Here is a 20207-nt window from a genome sequence, read left to right on the forward strand (position 1 = left end):
CTAATGAGTTCCTGCTGGGCTTCTTCTACAAAAAAAGCCCTGATTCCGGGTATAAGCTTTGTGGGTCTTGAAGGTGCCACTGGGCTCAAACTTTGTTCTATTGCCTCAGTCCAACGCGGCTACCTACCTGACCCTATTCTGAACGATACTGCTTTAGCCTACAGGTGGTAGAAGGCACATCTGAATGATTTCCTAGACAATGGCTTCCTCCATGTACAAAACCAGTCTATTAGGCAGCAGACTATGCTGGAAATCACACACGTGACTTACTCCTCCCTGTTTTAAAAAGAAACCTACCCCCTGCATGTAGAAAGTCAGCACATTAGTACCAGAAGTTTCTTTTTAACCACACAGGAGCAATGTTCACATGGGTAGTTTCTTCAGCTCATGCAGTCCAAAAAGAAGTTTTGCCCCATTGGATTCTGCCAAATGCTTCCCTTGGATCTTAGCTACTGCAGCTTCTACAAAGGAAAAGGGCAAATGTGCCTTCAGACCAATGCTTCCTCTAAGAAGAAGAAGAAGAGAAGACGAGATTGGATTTATACCCCATGGCCCTTCACTACCCAAGGGAGTCTCAGAGCGGCTGACAAACTCCTTTCCCTTCCCCTCCCCACAACAAACACCCTATGAGGCAGGCGGGGCTGAGAGAGCTCTGACGGAAACTGCTCTTTTTCAAGAACAGCTGTGCCAGAATTATGGCCTGCCCAAGGTCACCCAGCAGCTGCAAGTGGAGGAGTGGGGAATCAAACCCGGTTCTCCCAGATTAGAGTCCGCGCACTTAACCACTACACCAAACTGGCTATAGAGTCTTGTGAGCAAAAATTCTACTTTGTGAGCTGCTGGCATTAAAGTTGTGAGCAAGCGATTTGGCTACTACATAAATTAGTTTGCTCTGGAGCCCTCCTTCCTGAGCCAGGACAAAAATGTGTGAGCCGGAGGCTAAAAAACTGAGAGCTAGCTCACACTAACTCGGCTTAGAGGGAACACTGCTTCCGTAACCTACCAGCCAGCTACTGGAAGTTCTGGACAAAAGCAGCCTGAGAAAGATTCTGGTCTTTTAACAAGGGGGGGAAGGAGGAGTAAAAACCACCACTGCAAATTATTATAAACAAACATCTTGTGCCATCTTAAATACTAACAGCCTTTTATTCTGGCATAAGGATTTGTGGAATAAAGACCTACTTCTTCAGATTCATCTAGTCCATGAAGCATTAAAAAGGTAAAGGTAAAGGTTTCCTTTGCTCGAAAGCCAGTCGGAGGCCGACTCTAGGGTTGCGGTGCTCATCTCCGTTTCCAAGCCGAAGAGCCAGCGCTGTCCGAAGAAGTTTCCGTGGTCATGTGGCCGGCATGACTAAACACCAAGGCGCACGGAACGCTGTTCCGTGAAGCATTACACTGGAATCAATCTGTTTACTTTTACTGCAGCAAATTAACAACAAGGATGCCTTGCTCCAGTTTTCGACAGGAAAGCCGACCTTCTCCAGAACACACTGAGCTCTCAGAAAGAGGAAATCAGTTCTCCAGTCCTTCTGTGGGCTCAATACACCTCCTTAAGTCACTGAAACCAAAGCAGGGTTGCACGGTCGCCTGAACCCAAAGCTATCGAATGTGCTGCCCCATTTGAGGGACAGGGTCTCTCTCACCGTGGAGGCGACAATAAGCCCCGGCAGCGGAGCACAGACAAACCCCTATCTGCTAGGGGAGATGGGTAAGTGAGGAGATAGCGAAGGATACCGCCAAAGAGGATGTTGGGCAGATAAGAGAGAAAGAAGAGCCCTCGGCCAGACACAAAACGGAGATAGAAGGCCCACAAAGATGCCAAAATCATTGCAGATCAGAAATCTGCTGCCCAAAGTGAGGTTTCCCTTCCCTCTGGAGACTTAAGATGCTTTTGTGCACAATGCAAAGAGACTGGATACACCGAACCTTCCCCCCCCCCCCCCCGGGTGTCGCATTACACTAGAAAATCAGGGTCACCCGAAGAAATTTATTGGCAGCAGATTTAGGACAAACCAAGGAAAGTATTTCTGCACGCAATGCAGACTCAAGTTATGGAACTCCCCGCCACAAGATGTCGTAAGGGTTGCTGGCTTTTAAAAGGGTGGCTTTAAAAGGGCACTGAGGCAATTTTTGGAATACTTTAGCCATGATTGCTCAATGGATCCTCCAGTTTCAGAGGCAGTATATCTATAAATGCCGGCTGCCGGAGAGAGGGCTGTAGCTTTCATGCTCTATTTGTCTGGTTTCTGCAGAATCACCTGGCTAGTTGACAACTGAAGCAGGATGCTAGACTAGACGGACCTTTGGTTTGGTTTGAGTGTGCTGGACTCTGATGTTGAGATTTAACTCTTGGACTGTACTGAATAGCACACCAAAGAAATCGCCCATGCTCTTCTTCATACTGGTAGATCCCTAGTCCTAGAGACGTCCGCCTGACCTCAACCAAATAACCTCGGCACCCTGTGGGTCCTTGTGCCGTTCCGCAGGGTGGGCAAGGAAGAGATGTCCCGGCAGGCTTTTGGTTGAGGACAGCAACGGGTACCACCTTTATCTGGCACTCCCTTCTCCTCCCCCACCCTGCTTTCTCCCGCTTATTCCGAGGCAGTAATGCAAATCGTGGGAGCTGCGGTGGCTCAAGTGGTGAAGACGCTGAACTGCAGGCTGTGGAAGGTCAGTAGTTCAGCAGTTCATGACCCGGGTGCCGCATGACGGAGTGAGCTCCCGTCTCTGGCCCCAGCTCCTGCCAACCTAGCAGTTCAAAAGCAAGAAATTGCAAGTAGATAAATAGGTACCACTTCGGGGGGAAGGTCACAGCGTTCCGTGCGCCTTGGTGTTTAGTCATGCCGGCCACATGACCACGGAAATGTCTTCGGACAGTGCTGGCTCTTCAGCTTGGAAACGGAGATGAGCACCGCAACCCTAGAGTCAGACTCAACTGGCTTTCGACAAAGGGAAACCTTTACCTTTACCTAATGCAAATCGTAAACTTGCTTTGGCACCATCTGATGTTGTTTTAGCCATTTTAACTTTTTTGGTTTGTATAATCTTTTGCTGTAAACCACCCTGAGCTCTGTGAACTCCAGAAAGGGTGGTATATCAATCTAAATTATAAACAAACAAACAAACAAAAACCCCAGACCCAAAACAGCTTCTGACAATCACCATTGAACCAGGAGAAGCTCTGCAGATAACAGAAATCAAAATGTTGGCGTGAACTTAACATAAGAACATAAGAGAAGCCAATGTCGGATCAGGCCAGTGGCCCATCCAGTCCAACACTCTGTCACACAGTGGCCAAAAATACCAGGTGCCATCAGGAGGTCCAGCAGTGGGGCCAGGACATTAGAAGCCCTCCCACTGTTCCCCCCCCCAAGCACCCAGAAGACAGAGCATCCCTTGCCCCAGACATAAGCACATAAGAGACGCCAATGTTGGATCAGGTCAATGGCCCCTCCAGTTCAACACTCTGTATCACACAGTGGCCAGAAATACCAGGTGCCATCAGGAGGTCCACCAGTGGGGCCAGGACACTAGGAGCCCTCCCACTCTTGCCCCCCCCCCAAAGCACCAAGAAGACAGAGCATCACTTGCCCCAGACCGAGGGTTCCTGTCTGTACCTTGTGGCTAATAGCCACTGATGGACCTCTGCTCCATATGCTTATCTAAGCTGTCCATGCTTGTAGCTGCCACCACTTCCTGTGGCAGTGAATTCCATGGGTTAATCACTCTTTGGGTGAAGAAGGACTTCCTTTTATCCGTTCTAACCCGACTGCTCAGCAATTTCATTGAGCGCCCACTTGAGTTTTTGTATCGTGAGAAAGGGAGAGAAGTACTTCTTCCTCTACCTGCTCTATCCCACGCATCATCTTATAAACCTCAATCGTGCCACCCCTCAGCCGTCGTTTCTCCAGGCTAAAGAGCTCCAAGTGATGAAGTACTTGAAAGCTACAGAGGACGTTTCAGGTCCTGCAAATGCCCTTATTTGCACCAGAAAGGTCTGCTCTGGAAAACTGGCTCAGACTGAATACAGGCAGCCAAACAGCCAACATTAAGGGTCTGAAAAGGGGATACCTCCTCCCTCTCGTGCCATCAGAAACAGTGGTAGGGGCCAACCCAACAAGGCCAAGCATGCAAGAGGGGTTTTGCAGCCTTCTCTTCTGGTGGGCTCAGATAATCCACAACCCATTCAGTCATCTGAAGCCACTCTAACGAGGCAACTATGAACCAGACTTTTCTTATCAAGTCAAGCTTCTTCTTGTGATGGTGCCCTCACACTGCTGGAAGTCTGTTGTCAGGAGGCCCAGACAATGTTTTAACCAAACCAAGGCAGCCACACAGAGATGACCCCAGTCAATCTCCGCCCCCCAGGGATCCAGGACATGGTAAAACCCCAGCAACCCACAAACAAGATTAGAAAAGAAGAAGCGAGAAGAGATTGGATTTATTCCCCACCCTTCACTTGGAGTCTCAGAGCGGCTTGCAAACTCCTTTCCCTTCCCCTCCCCACACCCTGTGAGGTAGGCAGGGCTGAGAGAGCTATTTCCAGAACTGCCCTTGAGAGAACAGCTCTGAGAGAACTAGGGCCTGCCCAAGGTCATCCAGCAGGTGCAAGTGGAGGAGTGGGGAATCAAACCCGGTTCTCCCAGATTAGAGTCCGCGCACTTAACCACGACACCAAACGGGTGCTGTCCCTGCTCCGCAAGCACAGTTGACAGCCTTGCAGTATCCTGCCCTCCCGACACATACGGCCATCCCTGTTTCGGCGTTTGGCCAGCATCCAAGTCAGGAGGCGACATGTAAAGGCTTTGAAAAAAAATAAAATGGATTGCCACTGGATCTCCCCAGCTGTCCTAAAGTCTGCCCCCTGGCTCTTGAATTTCACAGACAAACTGCAACGAGGATTACATTTTATGGGCAGGGGGTTATAAGGGGGAAGTCAAAGTCGGGGAGACCCTTGCCTCGTATCAGTCTACCATAAAGCCAGCAGGCCCCGGAGCAGGCTGGTTTCTGGCTCTGGCTCTCTCTCTCTTCCCGTCCCTGCCCAAACTTTAAACTTGTCTAAGATAATTTTAATATCAGTCTGGTGTGAGCAGCTGATACTGTTCGGCCGACGCCCAGCCCCTAAGCCAAAGGAGCACCCTCTTGCTCATTAGGAGTCCTTTTCTATCGCGCCAAGATAAACTCGGCCTGACCTTTCACGTGGGTCTCCATGGCAACCTGGGCGCCATCTATGCATTATCCCGTTCCATATAACCCCAGTGATTAAAAACGCTAAGTATGGGAAGGGTGGGGAGACATCGTGGAGGGAAGGGAAGATGTGGAAGGCTGATAGGTTTCATTCTCCCCCCCCGCCCCTTGCTGTGCTTAATTTAAAGGCGATGCAAAGATTCAGCCGAGCCGCTTTTTGGAAGCCAACCGTCACATCCGTACGAAGGGCCAAGGGTCTGCATCCCCCAAACGTCGCAGGCAATCTCCGTCTCTCAAGGGAAGAACCACCCCACACTTAAACTGGTCGAACAGCCATTCCTTGTCCTCGGGGAAACTCAAGTTCTGCAAGCCGGGTGGCGGGGAGTTGACTTTTCGACTGGAGTAAAGCCAGCACAAAAATATGAATTGTAGCTCTAACCAAAGCTGGAATGAAACGCAGTCCCGGATCGAAGGGATAGCCAGAGAAGCAGCTCTGCCATCCACAGAAGCGAACAATGAGGAAAATCCACACGCATGCCCAACGGAACAGGCCTCCCCTCCCCGGCTAAGAGGAGCCCACAGAGCAGACGTCTTCCTCGACGCCATGCGATATTTACCACAGAATAATTACGCCTTATTATCCTTTCGTTACCAAGTCATACGCAAAAGAAGGATAAAAATGGTGAATTCTCCGTCTCCTCCAATGTTCGCTTTACAGACGGGAGTGGGAATTCTAATTTACAGATTGCCTCACACATACATGTCGCATGCCTTGTAACATACAAGAGGGAAACACATCCTTTAAATAAATTATTATTTATGTGAGTTCCTAAAGCACACGACACTTTGGACTACACACACGCTACCAAAACCAAATGCTGTAACCTGTGGCTGATGGCCAATTGACCTCCCCCTCTCAATAACTGTGGACAATGTTCCCTCTAAGCTGTGGGCTCTTGTGAACAAAAATCCTACTTTGTGAGCTCCTGGCATTAAAGTTGTGAGCGAGCAATATGGCGACTGCATAAATTAGTCTGCTCTGGAGCCCTCCTTCCTGAGCTGTGACAAAAATGTGTGAGCCGGATGTTAAAAAACTGTGAGCTAGCTCACACTAACTCAGCTTAGAGAGAACGCTGATGGATGTGGAATATGGGACTGGCAATGGGGTGGAGGCTTTTTTTCTTTGATACGTATGTGGGGGGGAAGGGAATTTTGTTCTTTAAAGGGCAATTAGGGAGGCGTCTAATCCCTTCTGGAATTTTTAGAAGTAAAATGCCACAGTCTCCACTCCTGCTTAATTAACGATGAAGGTTAACACGCATGTTGAAGCTGGGTGCTTGTACAGAAGTAGAGAGGACAAGCCCTCCAGACTTCCTAACTTACACGGAATCACATCTGCAGGTCCTATCTGCGCCTGTTAAAGAGGTACCTGTGCAGCGTTTCTCCAGTCTAAGCATATTGAAATCCACACAGTTAGACAGGAGTAAGTCCACAAAGGAGTGCACTGTTCGTCCCCCAAAGTGGGACAGAAATATCCCTTTGTCGCTCGCACTAATTACAACCATTATTCTTGGCTCAACGTATCGTAGAGGAAAGATGACCGTGAGAAACCCAACGAACTTTTTGCAAGCCGTTCTGGAGGCACCCTTGACACAAGATGGCCGCCCAGAGGTCAAGAGAGGATCTGAACTTTCGGGCTTGGCCGTCTCCCCTCCCTATCCTGTTCCCCCAAATCTCCAGGGACAGGAAAGAGAGGGGCAGAGAGAGAGGAGGAGGAGGAGGAGAGCCACAGCCTGAGAAAAAACAGCCCTGCTTTTGCTATCAGGGAGATTGGTTTCAGACATTGCTGCTCTGTCTGCCAAGTCCATATCCTATCTGAGGCGGGTGCAGTTACTTAACATTCATCACGGACTGAACTCTGTAACTTTATCAGTTCTCGAGTATGGCGCCATCTCAGGGGCCGGCCATTCTCAGCTCTCAGATAGGCCCGATAAACCACTGATAGATTACAATAGATTGTTTCACTTCAGGGGACGCGATTACTAATACTAATAGTGCGAGAGAGAGAGAGAGAAAGAGAGAGAGAGAGAGCGCTCGCATCATATCAAGCGAAGAAGGGAAGTGGTGGGGAGAGAGAGAGAGAGAAGGAAAGAAGAGAGGAGACGAATAATGAGAAAGAAAATACGAGGGCAATAGCAATGAAGTGACTTTACGTTTCAGATGGGGGCCGATAACGCACTGATAGATTTTAAGAGAGGAAAAGATTCTAATAGAGCTATCCCCAGTCCTCAGACACATCAGATGGATAGAAAGAGATTGCTTCGTAAAAAGAGGAGGCGACTTTTAATGCAGTGCCGGGGCTTTTCATCTGATAGGGTTAAGAGAAGGGGAAGTTTGGAACCGGGAGGCAAATGGAAGGCCTGGAGCAGAGAGAGGCTTTCTCTCTCTCCTCACCACCCCTCCCGAATACTGTAAAATGAAATTAAATTCCTAAACAGAGGAGCAAGGGGGCAAGATTGCATTTGGAAAGTGTGAGGCAGGACATTTGACATTTGCATTGCGTACCGGAGGATCCCAAGAGCTTTGCAGAGTACCACCAGAACCTACGTCCGTACAGAATGGATCTCTTTAACCCAATCCAGTTCTTATACTGATTAACAGCATAATAATAATAATAATAATAATAATAATAATAATAATAATAATAATAATTCAATAATATCTGTACAATCAGGAAGAAGGAAGTGATTGTCCAACACCACGAAGAGACATCAAAAATCACTTAAAAGGCAGCTAGTCAGTAATTCAGTGATCCCCTCTTTGCAAAGGCTTTCTCTATCATAACCGCTCTATATACCACGTAGAGATGAAATTGCTTAAGACACGGGATGAGCAGAAGCCAAAACAACAACAACAGCAGCGGCGGCGGCAGCAGCAGCAGCAGCAGCACAAAATTAGTGGAAAAGTTTCCCTTTTGTAATAAATAAACTGATACGGCTTTGTGGTCATATCCAGTAAGAAAGCAACAATGGAAACGGAAGCGATCTTTCTGACGGTTCTTAAAGAAAACAGATCTGGACAGCGCAAGCAAAAAAGGACAAAAGATGGAGGTGGTGGGTGCTCCTTCGCTGGACGTTTTCAAGCGGAAGCTGGACGACCCTCTTTCGGGTCTGTTGTAGGTATGTAGGGCTCTCTTTCGGCTCTGCTCCTGCAGAGTGCAGGGGGTTGGACTAGATGACCTGCAAGACCCCTTCCAGCTCTAACATTCTATGATTCTATGGAGGAGGAAAGAAAGAGCCATCTGGCGAGTCAACACCAGCCCAATGAGCTGTTGCTCTCTGGATTTCTGACACCACCACCTGGCCACCTCCTCCAATAGATCAGTTACCAACAAGAAGTGATACAGAGTGTTGGACTGGATGGGCCTTTGGCCTGATCCAACATTGGCATCTCTTCTGTTCTTATGTTAAGAAGCTGGCCCAGGGACTTGGGCCTACAGAGGAAGAAGAAAAAGAAGAGATTGGATTTATACCCCACCCTTCACTCGGGAGTCTCAGAGCGTCTTACAAACTCCTTTCCCTTCCCCTCCCCACAACAGACACCCTGTGAAATAGGTGGGGCTGAGAGAGCTCTGAGAGAAACTGCTCCTGAGAGAACAGCTCTGACAGAACTAGGGCTGGCCCAAGGTCATCCAGCAGGTGTAAGTGGAGGAGTGTGGACTCAAACCCGGTTCTCCCAGATTAAGAGTCCACACACTTAACCACTACAACAAACTGGCTCTCAGGCAGGCTCCAGACCAGCCACGTTCTTCAGAGCGCCCACCCCTAAAATAGCCATAGTGTGTGGGGGGGAACCCCTTAGTACAATTATCACACCCTCTCAAGCCTGCCTTCTCTTAGGCCCCGCTTCCCTCTGAAGCCACGCTGGTTTGCCTCCTTCATCATGAAGGTCCCACCTAAGCTGGGCTTGGACCTGACCTGGAGCTCTGTGGGCCCCGGAGGTAGTGCCTGTCGCCTCCTGTGCCACCCACAGTTGGGAGCAATGTGGACCCTGCAGCGTATCAGCAGTGCCCATCTTCTTGTGCCACGCCAAGTTGGTCAGAAAATGGGCCTGAGGGCCACAGCCTGTATACAGCACAGTCTCTTGCCTGGGCCACGCAGCATAGCACCTTTTCTTTCAAGAGCTCCACAAGTCAGGAATGGGAGGTACGCATGATTTCACTGTTGCTACCCATTTGCCTGGATGCCAGTGGCAATGTCTTCCTTTTTTTTTTTTTAATGCCTTCCAAAGCTGAATCTCTGCTCGGTCGGGCTTTATTTTATACGGCTTGCTTTAAACAGCTTTATGATCTTTCCTGATGCATTACAATGTGGTCGCTTTAGCTTTCTGCACACCACTTTGGAAATCTTTACTGCAAGGCGGTATTAAAAAAAAGATATTTTATTTCGGGTTGCTAGCCTTGCATTCTAACACCAGCATCACACGTAGGAGCTTGCATCACTTCCAGAGGGAAAGCCGGGCTGCCTGGCATGGCCTCCACGTCCTGGATCCAAGTGGGTGTTCATCACCTGAACTGGGCAGAGGAAGGGACACAACCCACGCAGGAGGACATTCCTCATTTCTGTACTGTGAACTAATGCTCCCTCTAAGCTGAGGAGTCTTGCGAGCAAAAATTCTACTTTGTGAGCTACTGGCATTAAAGTTGTGAGCGAGCGATTTGGCTACTGCATGAATTTGTTTGCTCTGGAGACATCCTTCCTGAGCTAAGACAAAAATGTGTGAGCCGGAAGCTAAAAACTGTAAGCTAGCTCACACTAACTCATCTTAGAGGGGAAGAAGAGGAAGAGGAGGAGGAGGAGGAGGAGGAGGAGATTGGATTTATACCCTGCCATTCACTACCCAAAGGAATCTCAGAACGGCTTACAAACTCCTTTCCCTTCCCCTCCCCACAACAGACACCCTAGGAGGTAGGTGGGGCTGAGAGAGCTCTGGCAGAAACGGCTCTTTTTCAAGAACAGCTTGCCCAAGGTCATCCAGCAGCTGCAAGTGGAGGAGTGGGGAATCAAACCCGGTTCTCCCAGATTAGAGTCCACGCACTTAACCACTATACCAAACTGCCGTGACTATATATGCCAGGAGGACTTTGGGGCATGGCTTTCCTTTCAGGGAAATCCAGCATCCATATTGCAGCATTCCCCGCCCAGCACTATTCTGTCAAGAAAGAATAAATAGCCCTTCGCTCTCTACAGTGAATCAGGACATCCGGGGAAGATGCGGAGCAGGCCCACTTCATTCTCTCATCTCTTACCCTAAGCTACACAGAAAAATCTAGTACATAACTGTCAAGCAAGGTGAGGGGGGCGTTCGTTATTTCACTGCATATTTCTTGGACATGGCTCCAAAAATCTGAATTCCCTCCCCAGAGAAATTTCTCTGTCTCCCTCTATCAGCGTCCTCCGTCAGCAGGTGAAGACTTTTTTGGTTTCATCTGGGATACCCCCTAAGAAGCCAGTTCCAGCAGCCACGCCATCCACAGCTGCAGCGCCTACCCAGACACCAAGACTCAAAAGTGGAGGCACCATTTTCGTGAGTCACTCCCAGCGAGCTCATAAATCATCCGGGCAGGCCGCAGAGAGACCCACCGGGACTGCCATTCAAGCTTCCCATCCCTGCTAATGGAAGCGGTGGCAGCTCCTTATACGGCGATCTTCCAAAATGGCTCACAGGAATTCAAGTGACAACAAAAACTTTATATGCATGTAGCAACGTTTACTCAAATGCAAGACTAGGTTTTCTCACATGTCTACCATCAAACAAAGATGGGGGGGGGATCTTATATTTGCATACAGTTTACGGTTATGCCCAATAATAATCTCTCCTTTGTGTATAACATTTTTCAGGGGGGCGTCTTACATTCAGGGTCATCTTCCTTTCAAGTAAATACTAGAGTTTGTTGTCGAAGGCTTTCACGGCCGGCGTTCATTAGCTGTTGTAGATTTTCCGGGCTGTATGGCCGTGGTCTTGGCATTGTAGGTTTCGCCAGCAGCTGTGCCTGGCATCCTCAGAGGTATAACACAGAAAGATGGAGTGCTCTCTGTGTCAAATAATAGAGTTACCAGCCTCCAAGTGGGGCCTGGATATCTCCCAGACTGCCTACTGATCTCCAGATGACAGAGATGAGTTCCTCTGGAGGAAATGGCTGCTTTGGAAGGTGGGCTGTAAAGCATTATACCACGCTGAGTTCCCCCCCCCCCTTCTCCAAACACCATCCGCCCCAGGATCCATGCCCAAATCTCCAGGAATTTCCCAAGCCGTAGTTGCCGACACAAACGCCGTACTAACCACCATGCTCAAATGATGGGCATGCAAGGTGCTAAAGCGAAAGCCAGTGAAGGTGAGGGTGTTTGCCGTGAAGGTGAGGGTGTTTCCCTTATATAGCCCACCTCTTTTCTTTTAAATATGAAAGAGAAGAGTTCTTTGCTTTCCAAGTTCCTAGAAACAAACATCTCTGAAAATAATGCCATACAACAGGCAGAATGAAGATAGGCTTCCTGTTGCATGTTCAATGCAGATATGTGCTGCCAACTATAGAAAGCAAAGTTGAAGAAAGGAGTTTGGTTGGTTTGAAAACAGACACGTACTTCTTCCTTAAAATACTATACAATACTCCACATGCCCCCTTCTTTTTGCAGAGGAAAAAGTCCGACAGGATCAGTCCCATTCTTACCAAACTATTAGGCACTATCTCTACTTGCTCAAAATAATAATTCCTTGTTATTTTTCTGGGTGGGGCTGGAACAGAAGAACCCTCCCCCCCCCATCATGTGAGTAAATCTTCCCATTCCAGATCTTATTACATGACAACAGGATAAGAAGTCAGCGGTTTTTCTCTCCTGAGCAGCAGTATTATGATTATTTTTTTTCCTCGTTTCCCAGGTTGTGTTTTGACTTCATTTGCAAAAAGGAGAAAGGAGGAAAAAAAAAAAGGCAACTAGCAATTTTAATTTAATGGTAACATTTTATCAACAGTTCCATGAATTATCAAGGCAGTGGGGTTTGTGTGTTTTCTGTTCTTGGCATTTTGGTGGAGAGAGATAAAGAGTGAAAAACAACAGAGCTGCTCGAAGAGTGAAAAAGGGAGATAGATAACGTAGATATCAACTCCTACACAAAACAGCCCTGGACTTATCTGTGCTTTTTATCACAGTTCTATTTTTAAAAAAAAATAATAATAAAAAAGAAGAGAACAGGCCAACCGGAATGGGGCAGCACACTGAAAATGAACTTTATACAGCTTGGTCTTTAGTTGTAAAATTTAGAGGGAAGAAAACTTGAGATTTGCGAGAGATACTTTCAAAGGTCGGTAAACCTAGAACATTTAGGAGGCAAAGTTTATTTTTCAAGCAAAAAGCAAAAAAAAACCCTCCTCCAAGATCCACAAAAGGTGCTTATTTATGGATTTAGGAGACTACTCACTTTTTAAATGACCATTTCCCCACGAAACGTCAACACACTTGCTACAAAAACATGCTTACTGCTAGCAGGAAGATTTCTGGCAAGCAGATTTATTAAGGAACCTAGTTGTGAATCAAGAGGAATATTCTCTTACCTGCACTAAGCAGAGAAGGATAAAAGTTACCATCCACACCCAAAACACACACACACATACCACAGGAACATTAAGCAGTCGATCAGGTAATTACGCTCACTTTAATTGGTATTTCTATTGGGTTTTAAGTGCTGTTAGTTAGTCAGGGAGCCAATATGTGGCTGGAAAATCGGATAAACCTATACATAAATAAAATATTCCCCCATAAGGAATTCCTGCTCATCCTGGTAGAAAATGCAAGAAGCTGTTTTTTTGGCACCAATTGCTTGTTCTCAAGACCAGGATGTTTAGTAGAGCGGTAAAATTATTTCCATCCCTCCAAGGGGCTTTTAAAATGGCAATGACAACAGCTGTGTTAAAAGTCTTTGATAACAAATTTCAGCAACTGATTTAAGTGTACATAAGTATCACAAACCTATGTATATTAAAACAAAGGACTGCAATAAAACACTAACCCCTGGGACCAGCACCAGTTATTCCCAACGCAATGAAAGTGTCTCCCTGCACGCGCCAAGGCCCTCTCTCACCTGTACAATTGAGAGCCAGATTGGTGTCGTGGTTAAGTGCACGGACTCTAATCTGGGAGAACCAGGTTTGATTCCCCACTCCTCCACTTGCACCTGGCTGGATGGCCTTGGGCAAACCGTAGTTCTGATAAGAGCTGTTCTTGAAAAAGAGCCGTTTCTGTCAGAGCTCTCTCAGCCCCACCTACCTCCCAGGGTGTCTGTTGTGGGGAGGGGAAGGGAAAGGAGACTGTAAGCCGCTCTGAGACTCCCTTGGGTACTGAAGGGTGGGGTACAAGTCCAATCTCCTCCTCCTCTTCTTCTACAATGACAGTGTGGCAGGGGTGCTCCACTCTGGCATTTGGGACAGGTTTCAAATATTTACCCTGAAAACTCAAACCAAGATCAAAATGTTCCCCCCCAAAAGGCACTGAAAATGGGGAGAATGAGAATCCACCCCACCCCAGGCCTTGGACCACGCATGACCAGGGAAACCAAATTACCCCTGGATCAATGGGATAAACACCTTCCTGGTTTCAAGAAACCTAGTTATTACCTTCGCCTTCACCTGGTTTGCCCAGGCCAGCTCGATCTCGGATCTGCGTAGGGTCAGCCCTGGTTAGTATTTGGATGGGAGACCTCCAAGGAAGTCCAGGGTTGCTAGATGGGCAGGCAATGGCAAACTACCTCGAAACATCTCTTGCCTTGAAAACCGTCTCAGGTTCCCATAACTTAGCTGCGACTTGATGGCACTTTCTACCTGCCCCAGGCATCACCTTGAGAAGATGAAGCCAAGCTTAGCCGCCAAGCCAATCTGAAAGGCACAAGCTGGCTTATGTCCCCCGTTTCTAGTTCTGGGGTCCTCTAAAGCAGGAGAACTTCATAAGCTGTGATGGAAAGACGCCAAATATTTCATTGTCGTTAGAGACAATTGATCACTTCTGGACACAATGCCCTGGGCACCTGTCCTGGCTGGTGACAAAGACCAATTTCTAGAGACTTCCCACCACTCAAGGCCTCTCCACACAATAGGGGACATTAAACACACACACACACAACACATACTACCCCACTGCACTCAGAGAAGCTTACAAACAGATACTGACACATGGCAGGAAGTCAAAAGCACTCAGTAGCTCCCAAACGTCTGTCTCCATCTTTCAGGTTATATGTCGGGACTGTTTTATGTTTGTACAGGGCAGAGTAGATTTTAGGCACTTTAAAGGTAATTAATGATCCCACAGGGGCCAACGGGGATGCAGGCTATGGAAGGTCAACCAGCAGATGAATGTTGTGGTCCTTGTTACCTCTTGCTTCCTGAGGAGAACTCTCAAAGCCGGGGAGAGCGAAAGAGTGCACGCCCACGTGGGCTTATGATCATGGAATCTTAAAAGCAAGACTTCCCGTGAGCACAGGGGAATATGGATCGCTAGCAGCGCACTGATCTTATGAAGGATGCAAGGCCAATTGTTCATCTATGGCAGCATCTAGTTTTCCCACCATGTTCAAACAGATGCATCACACAGCCCATATCATTTAATAAGGAAACTTTATATTTCCACGGCAATTTAAAGTATTCAGGAGGGGCCTGGTTATCTCCCAGAATTATAACTGATCTTCAGGCTACAGAGCTTAGTTCCCCTGGAGAAAATGGCTGCTTTGGAGATTGGACTGCACGCTCCCTCTAAGCTGTAGAGTCGTGTGAGCAAAAACTCGGCTTTGTGAGCTGCTGGCATTAAAGTTGTGAGCGAGCGATTTGGCTGCTGCATACATTCGTGTGCTCTGGAGCCCTCCTTCCTGAGCGAAGACCAAAAATGTGTGAGCTGGAGGCTAAAAAACTGTGAGCTAGCTCACACTAACTCCGCTTAGAGGGAACACTGCTCCCTCCTCTCTCCCACGAATCTTGCCCTCAACTAGCTCTGCCCCCCCGATCTCCAGAATTTCAAAACCTGGAGTTGGCAACCCTTCTGAAGGTAGGAAGGGAATGGCTGAGAGAGTGCTGCTGGATCTGGCACAAAGACGACACCCCCCCCCCCCGAAATTTACCCGAAATTGTGACAAGAGAGAAATTTGAACTCGGGACCTCCCAACTCCTGCAGCTCCACCACTATGCTACAAAGAGAAACGCTGGGCGGGGTGGGTTTGCCCTGTGAGGTACCTTTATTAGAAGCTGGCGAAGCAAAACCCTTTCTCTGGCGGGACGTTTGCCAGCGGAGTTGAGGCACCGGACCAGAAAAAAGTCATTTTCTTCCTCCGAAACGTGTTGGGTTTTAATGGCTTCCTCCGCCTAGAGGCCCGGAGAGCCATTTGAATGCACACAATACAAGCACGCTGTGATTTGACACCACGGCAGAGCTGAGCCGCCCCTGACCTACAGTGCCTCCAGTTTCCCAGCCACACAAACGGAACCTAGACTCTCCAGGATTTACTCCACTCTCAACAAAAGAGACCGACCCGGGTCAGCTGGAGAGGGCGACTTCACAGGCTCTGTGCAGCACCCATGCTCCAACAGCGCCGGAACCAAAAAACAACACAAGCAGGCGACACTTCTAATTGTCTGGCTACGTTATGTTCCTTGAACGCTGCAAGATCTAGGCCTTTATGCAGCCGAGACGTGGGGCAGGGAGCCCAGGAGGCGGGAGGGAGGGGGGAAAAACGGACTCAAGGCTGTAGTGTCGTCCCCCCCTTCGCTCCCCCCTCCCCCTGCCCTCGCACTCCCCGTCCCTACCTTCTTTTTGAAAAACATAATTTATCTGTGTATTATCAAGAAATCCAGACACTTTAATCAGTGAGCTATGAAGTCAGTATTTCCATTCTTATCTAGTGGAGGAGTGGAAATGGAGAGCAGATAGGCAGCTCCGAGCCGGGTCCGTGGTGGGGAATGTTAATGGGAGAAGCGGCTGAGCGATTGGCTACCGAGCTCCGGCTATCTCCACCATTATCAAGCCCTTATCAATTCAACCATCAGTGGCGCAGTAATGGGGCCAGTTCAACTTTCCGCATTATCATATCCGCTGAAACCTGCATGAGAGGCCTCAGCTGGGAGACAGAGTGAGTGAGTGAGCAACTGAACTCCACCGTTTGGAAAAAGAGGAAAGGGAAAAAAAAACAGGAGAAGAAGAGGAGGAGGAGGAGGAGGAGGAGGAGAAGGACTGGGTCTAGTGGAGGGGGGTGGGATGAGCTGGCATGCCAGATGAATCAATCCAGATCTAACAGTACAGAAAGAAGAGAGGACCGGCTACTTTCCCTTTTCCGCTCTTCTTGGAAGGGTGGGCGACCCCAGCCCTCTCTGCCGGACCTGCTGAGGCCTGCAATTGTGTCAGAATCCACTGGCTTGCTGCACTTCACAGGTTCATATTGGCAAAGGGGGGGGGGGTTGTAGTCTCAGTAGAACAGCTCGATTCAAACTCAATAGCACCTTAGAGACCAGCACAGACTCGGGCTGCTGGCCCACAAACAGATTTACCGCAGGGGCCCCACGTTTCGCAAACCACAGAGTGCTCTGTAGCAGTGTTCCCCCTAAGCTGAGTTAGCGTGAGCCAGCTCACGGTTTTTTTAGCCTCCGGCTCACGCAAACTAATTTATGCAGTGGCCAAATCGCTTGCTCACAATTCTAATGCCAGTAGCTCACAGGCCGATTTCCCACAAGCGCCGCGCACACTCTTCCCTTTTGCCCCGATGGTACGTGTCAATTTCACACAATCTGCTGCCGCGGCTGCAGCAGCTTTGCGCGATTTCCCCCGCATCTACTCCATCCTCAAAAAACAGGACTGAGTAGACACGGGGGAAATCACACGAAGCTGCGGAGCAAAATGCCAGCTTGTGTGAAATTGACACATACTATCGGGGCAAAAGGGAAGAGCGAGGGTGGAGCAGCGCTTGTGGGAAATTGGTCACAGAGTAGAATTTTTGCTCACAAGACTCCACAGCTTAGAGGGAGCATTGCTCTGCAGTCCCCCCCCAACTCACATGGCCAAGCATTTCACACAGCAAAAGATCCAATTTCTTTTGGCCTCGCCTGTAATCCTGAGTGTGGCTTCCTGAAAAGGCCTTGCAAGGATTCCTATGTCCAGTCAACGGGCAGTTTCACATTGGTGGTTTCCATTTCATGAGTGGATTCCCACCCACAGGTACTGCAGCGGGAGGACAATTCCTCTGCATGCTCCTGAGCCTATTTTCAGGCCACCTTTCCACTCAAAGATGATCCTCAAGGCAGTTCACAAGTTGACGTATTCGATCACACTATAAAAACTAACACAGGACAGCGAGAATGCATCTAAAAAGCGGAATGATCAACATCCCAATATTCCCCTTTCAGGGGGGGAAAGTCTTTCGTTTTAACATGGAAGGCCTGCAGGGAGAGTGCCAAGCTACCTCCAGTGGGAGGGAGTTCCACCGTCTCAGGACAGTGCCTGAAAAGGCCCGTAAGCTCAGATAGTCCTGGTTTCTAGAGGAATCTACTTTCTTGCTGTCTCTGGCAAAGAAGACTTTCAAAGCTGGATCTTCTTAGCCCACAAATGTGAGCCTGTTCGCGGGGAGGGCGGGATAAAAATGGAATGAAATAAAATAAAATAAATAAACAAAAGGAGTAACAGGTACTAGAACTGAGCGAGGAATGTCAGGCTGTCTGTATGCAAGGCCTAGCACGGGGGTCAACAGAACACAAAACTGATTTCCTGAACCATTTATATCTCACTTCCCGTCCTCATGTGAAGACCCTTCGAGCCACTAGCGGTAGCAACACCAAAACCTCCAAAATCAAAAACAGCAAACGACATTAATAACAAAGAAATAAAACCAGCAACTGTCAAACGTAAATGCTACAAGCCAGGGCTCTTTTTGTAGAAAAAGCCCAGCATGAACTCATTAGCATAATAGGCCACACCCAACAGCAGGAACTCATTAGCATATCGGGCCACACCCCCATGTTACCAGAAGTGTGGTTATCCAGCCATACCCACCTTTTGCTTGTTATTCTGTTTACCTTGTTTGTGGTCAAACCAGGGCTCTTTTTGTAGCAGGAACTCCTTTGCATGTTAGGCCACACACGCCTACTGTAGCCAATCCTAATGCGTTCCTGCTGTTGGGTGTGGCCTATTATGCTAATGAGTTCCTGCTGGGCGTGGCCAACTTGGGAGCCAGCCGGAACTCCGTTCCTGTGCGTTCCTGCCCGAAAATAGCCCTGCTACAAGCACAGAGCAATCACAAGAACTGCATGGGAGACGACCACCGCAGATCAGAGGGGCCCTGAAACCCTCACATCTCGACAACCGTGAGCCAAAAGGCCTCCTGCCGCCACAAGAGATCCCCAGACAGGGCCCCCACACCATTCTCACGATGCTCTCTGTTCAACACAAGCATGAAGAGGAACCCGTCGGTGGCGAGGAAGGAAGACCCCAGACTCCAGAGATGTAGGCGGGCGACACATCCCTGCATTGGGAAATGCATGCCCCAATGTTACCTTTTGGTTCCTTGATTTTTGCCCTCAAAAGGCACAAGCTGTAGGTAGGTCAAGGCCCCTTTGGAAAGTTTCAGAAAACTGGCCCTCGGTTCGGGGGGGGGGGGGGAGGGGGGGGGGGAGAGGTGAAAAAGGAGTTATTATTTTGTTTACAGAGGACCAGCTGGGGAAAGTGGCGCTTCAGTTCCCCTTCGCAACATGCCAAGGGTCTGGGCCAGCATGAGATGGCCTCTGCCAGTGCTTTTTGTAGAAAAAGTCCAGCAGGAACTCATTAGCATAATAGACCACACCCAACAGGAGGAACTCATAAGCATAGTAGGCCACACCCCTGACAACACAGCTCGTTAGCATATTAGGCTGCACCCCCATGTTACCAGAAGTGTAGTAATCCAGCCACACCCACCTTTTGCTTCTTATTCTGTTGACCTTGTTCGTTGTCAAAACCAGGGCTTTTCTTGTAGCAGGAATTCCTTTGCATGTTAGGCCACACACCCCTAACGTAGCCAATCCTAATGAGTTTCTGCTGTTGGGTGTGGCCTATTATACTAATGAGTTCCTGCTGGGCGTGGCCAACTCGGAAGCCAGCCGGAACTCCGTTCCTGTGTGTTCCTGCCCAAAAATAGCCCTGGGCCTCTCAGAAAAGACCTGGCTTGTCAGATTGCTGCTTATTCTCCTGCTATTTTCCAAGTGCTAGAAAATGTAATCATAATAATTGTTATTATAATAATCATCATCATCTTTATTTTTATTTATTTATTTATTTATTATTCGATTTATTACCCCGCTCGAACCCCCGCTAAGGGGTCTCTGAGCGGCTTACACTTGATTCTCAATGCCTAATCTATGGCCACAGAAACACAGGGTGGGGGACAATCCCTATCAGCACCCAGTGGAGGTACCGGACAGTCTCTGGGTCGGTATTCCTCGGCTCGATGTCTCGGCTGTCTTCTGGCTCCATTTTTGATGGTCACTCCTGCGGTGAGTCAGCTAGGCCCCTCCGACGTGCGGCGCGCTATGGCGCGGCTTCAGCTCTGTCCTTCCGGCTCCGCTGCGCCTGCGCCGTCCGCTCTCCCCACGTCGTCCGACTCCGCCTCTCTGCCGCCGTCTGCTTCCGTCGTTCGAGCTGTGCCGGGACACCATCTTCCAGCCGCTTACTCGCCGCCTCGCCGCTCCACCAGTTTTTGACACTCCAACAACCCCCTCGACGGGGGAGGGTGCCCCCTACCCTCTAAGGTAGGTACCCATTCATTTACTTGCGCATAGGTGTTAAATCGGCGCTTTCGAACCGCTGGGTTGACGGGAGCTGGGACGAGGGCCAGTTGCTCACACTGGCCGCGGTGGGAATCGAACAGCTGTAACAGCTGTTCAAAGATGTTACTGGCAGGCGTTTAACCGCCTGCGCCACCGCTCCCACCACGGAAACGTCTTCGCCAGCGCTGGCTCTTCGGCT

At 48.9% G+C, this 20207-nt stretch overlaps 1 protein-coding gene across 1 annotated transcript in view; it reads right to left on the reverse strand.

Moving 5' to 3' along the window:
* Window positions 1-19715, reverse strand: part of ZFPM1 (zinc finger protein, FOG family member 1) — a 108692-nt gene extending 88977 nt beyond the window's left edge. The window contains exons 1-2 of the mRNA XM_015428161.1: window positions 19644-19715; window positions 18560-18729 (exon numbers count right to left, since the gene is read on the reverse strand). Of these exons, the coding sequence (XP_015283647.1) occupies window positions 18560-18729; window positions 19644-19715 (242 nt within the window). The remainder of the gene's footprint in view (window positions 1-18559; window positions 18730-19643) is intronic.
* Between the last annotated feature and the right edge of the window lie 492 nt (window positions 19716-20207).

The sequence above is a fragment of the Gekko japonicus genome, unplaced genomic scaffold (genome assembly GCF_001447785.1).
Source record: "Gekko japonicus isolate JY-2015 unplaced genomic scaffold, Gekko_japonicus_V1.1 scaffold1470, whole genome shotgun sequence".
Classification (NCBI taxonomy): Eukaryota; Metazoa; Chordata; class Lepidosauria; order Squamata; family Gekkonidae; genus Gekko; species Gekko japonicus.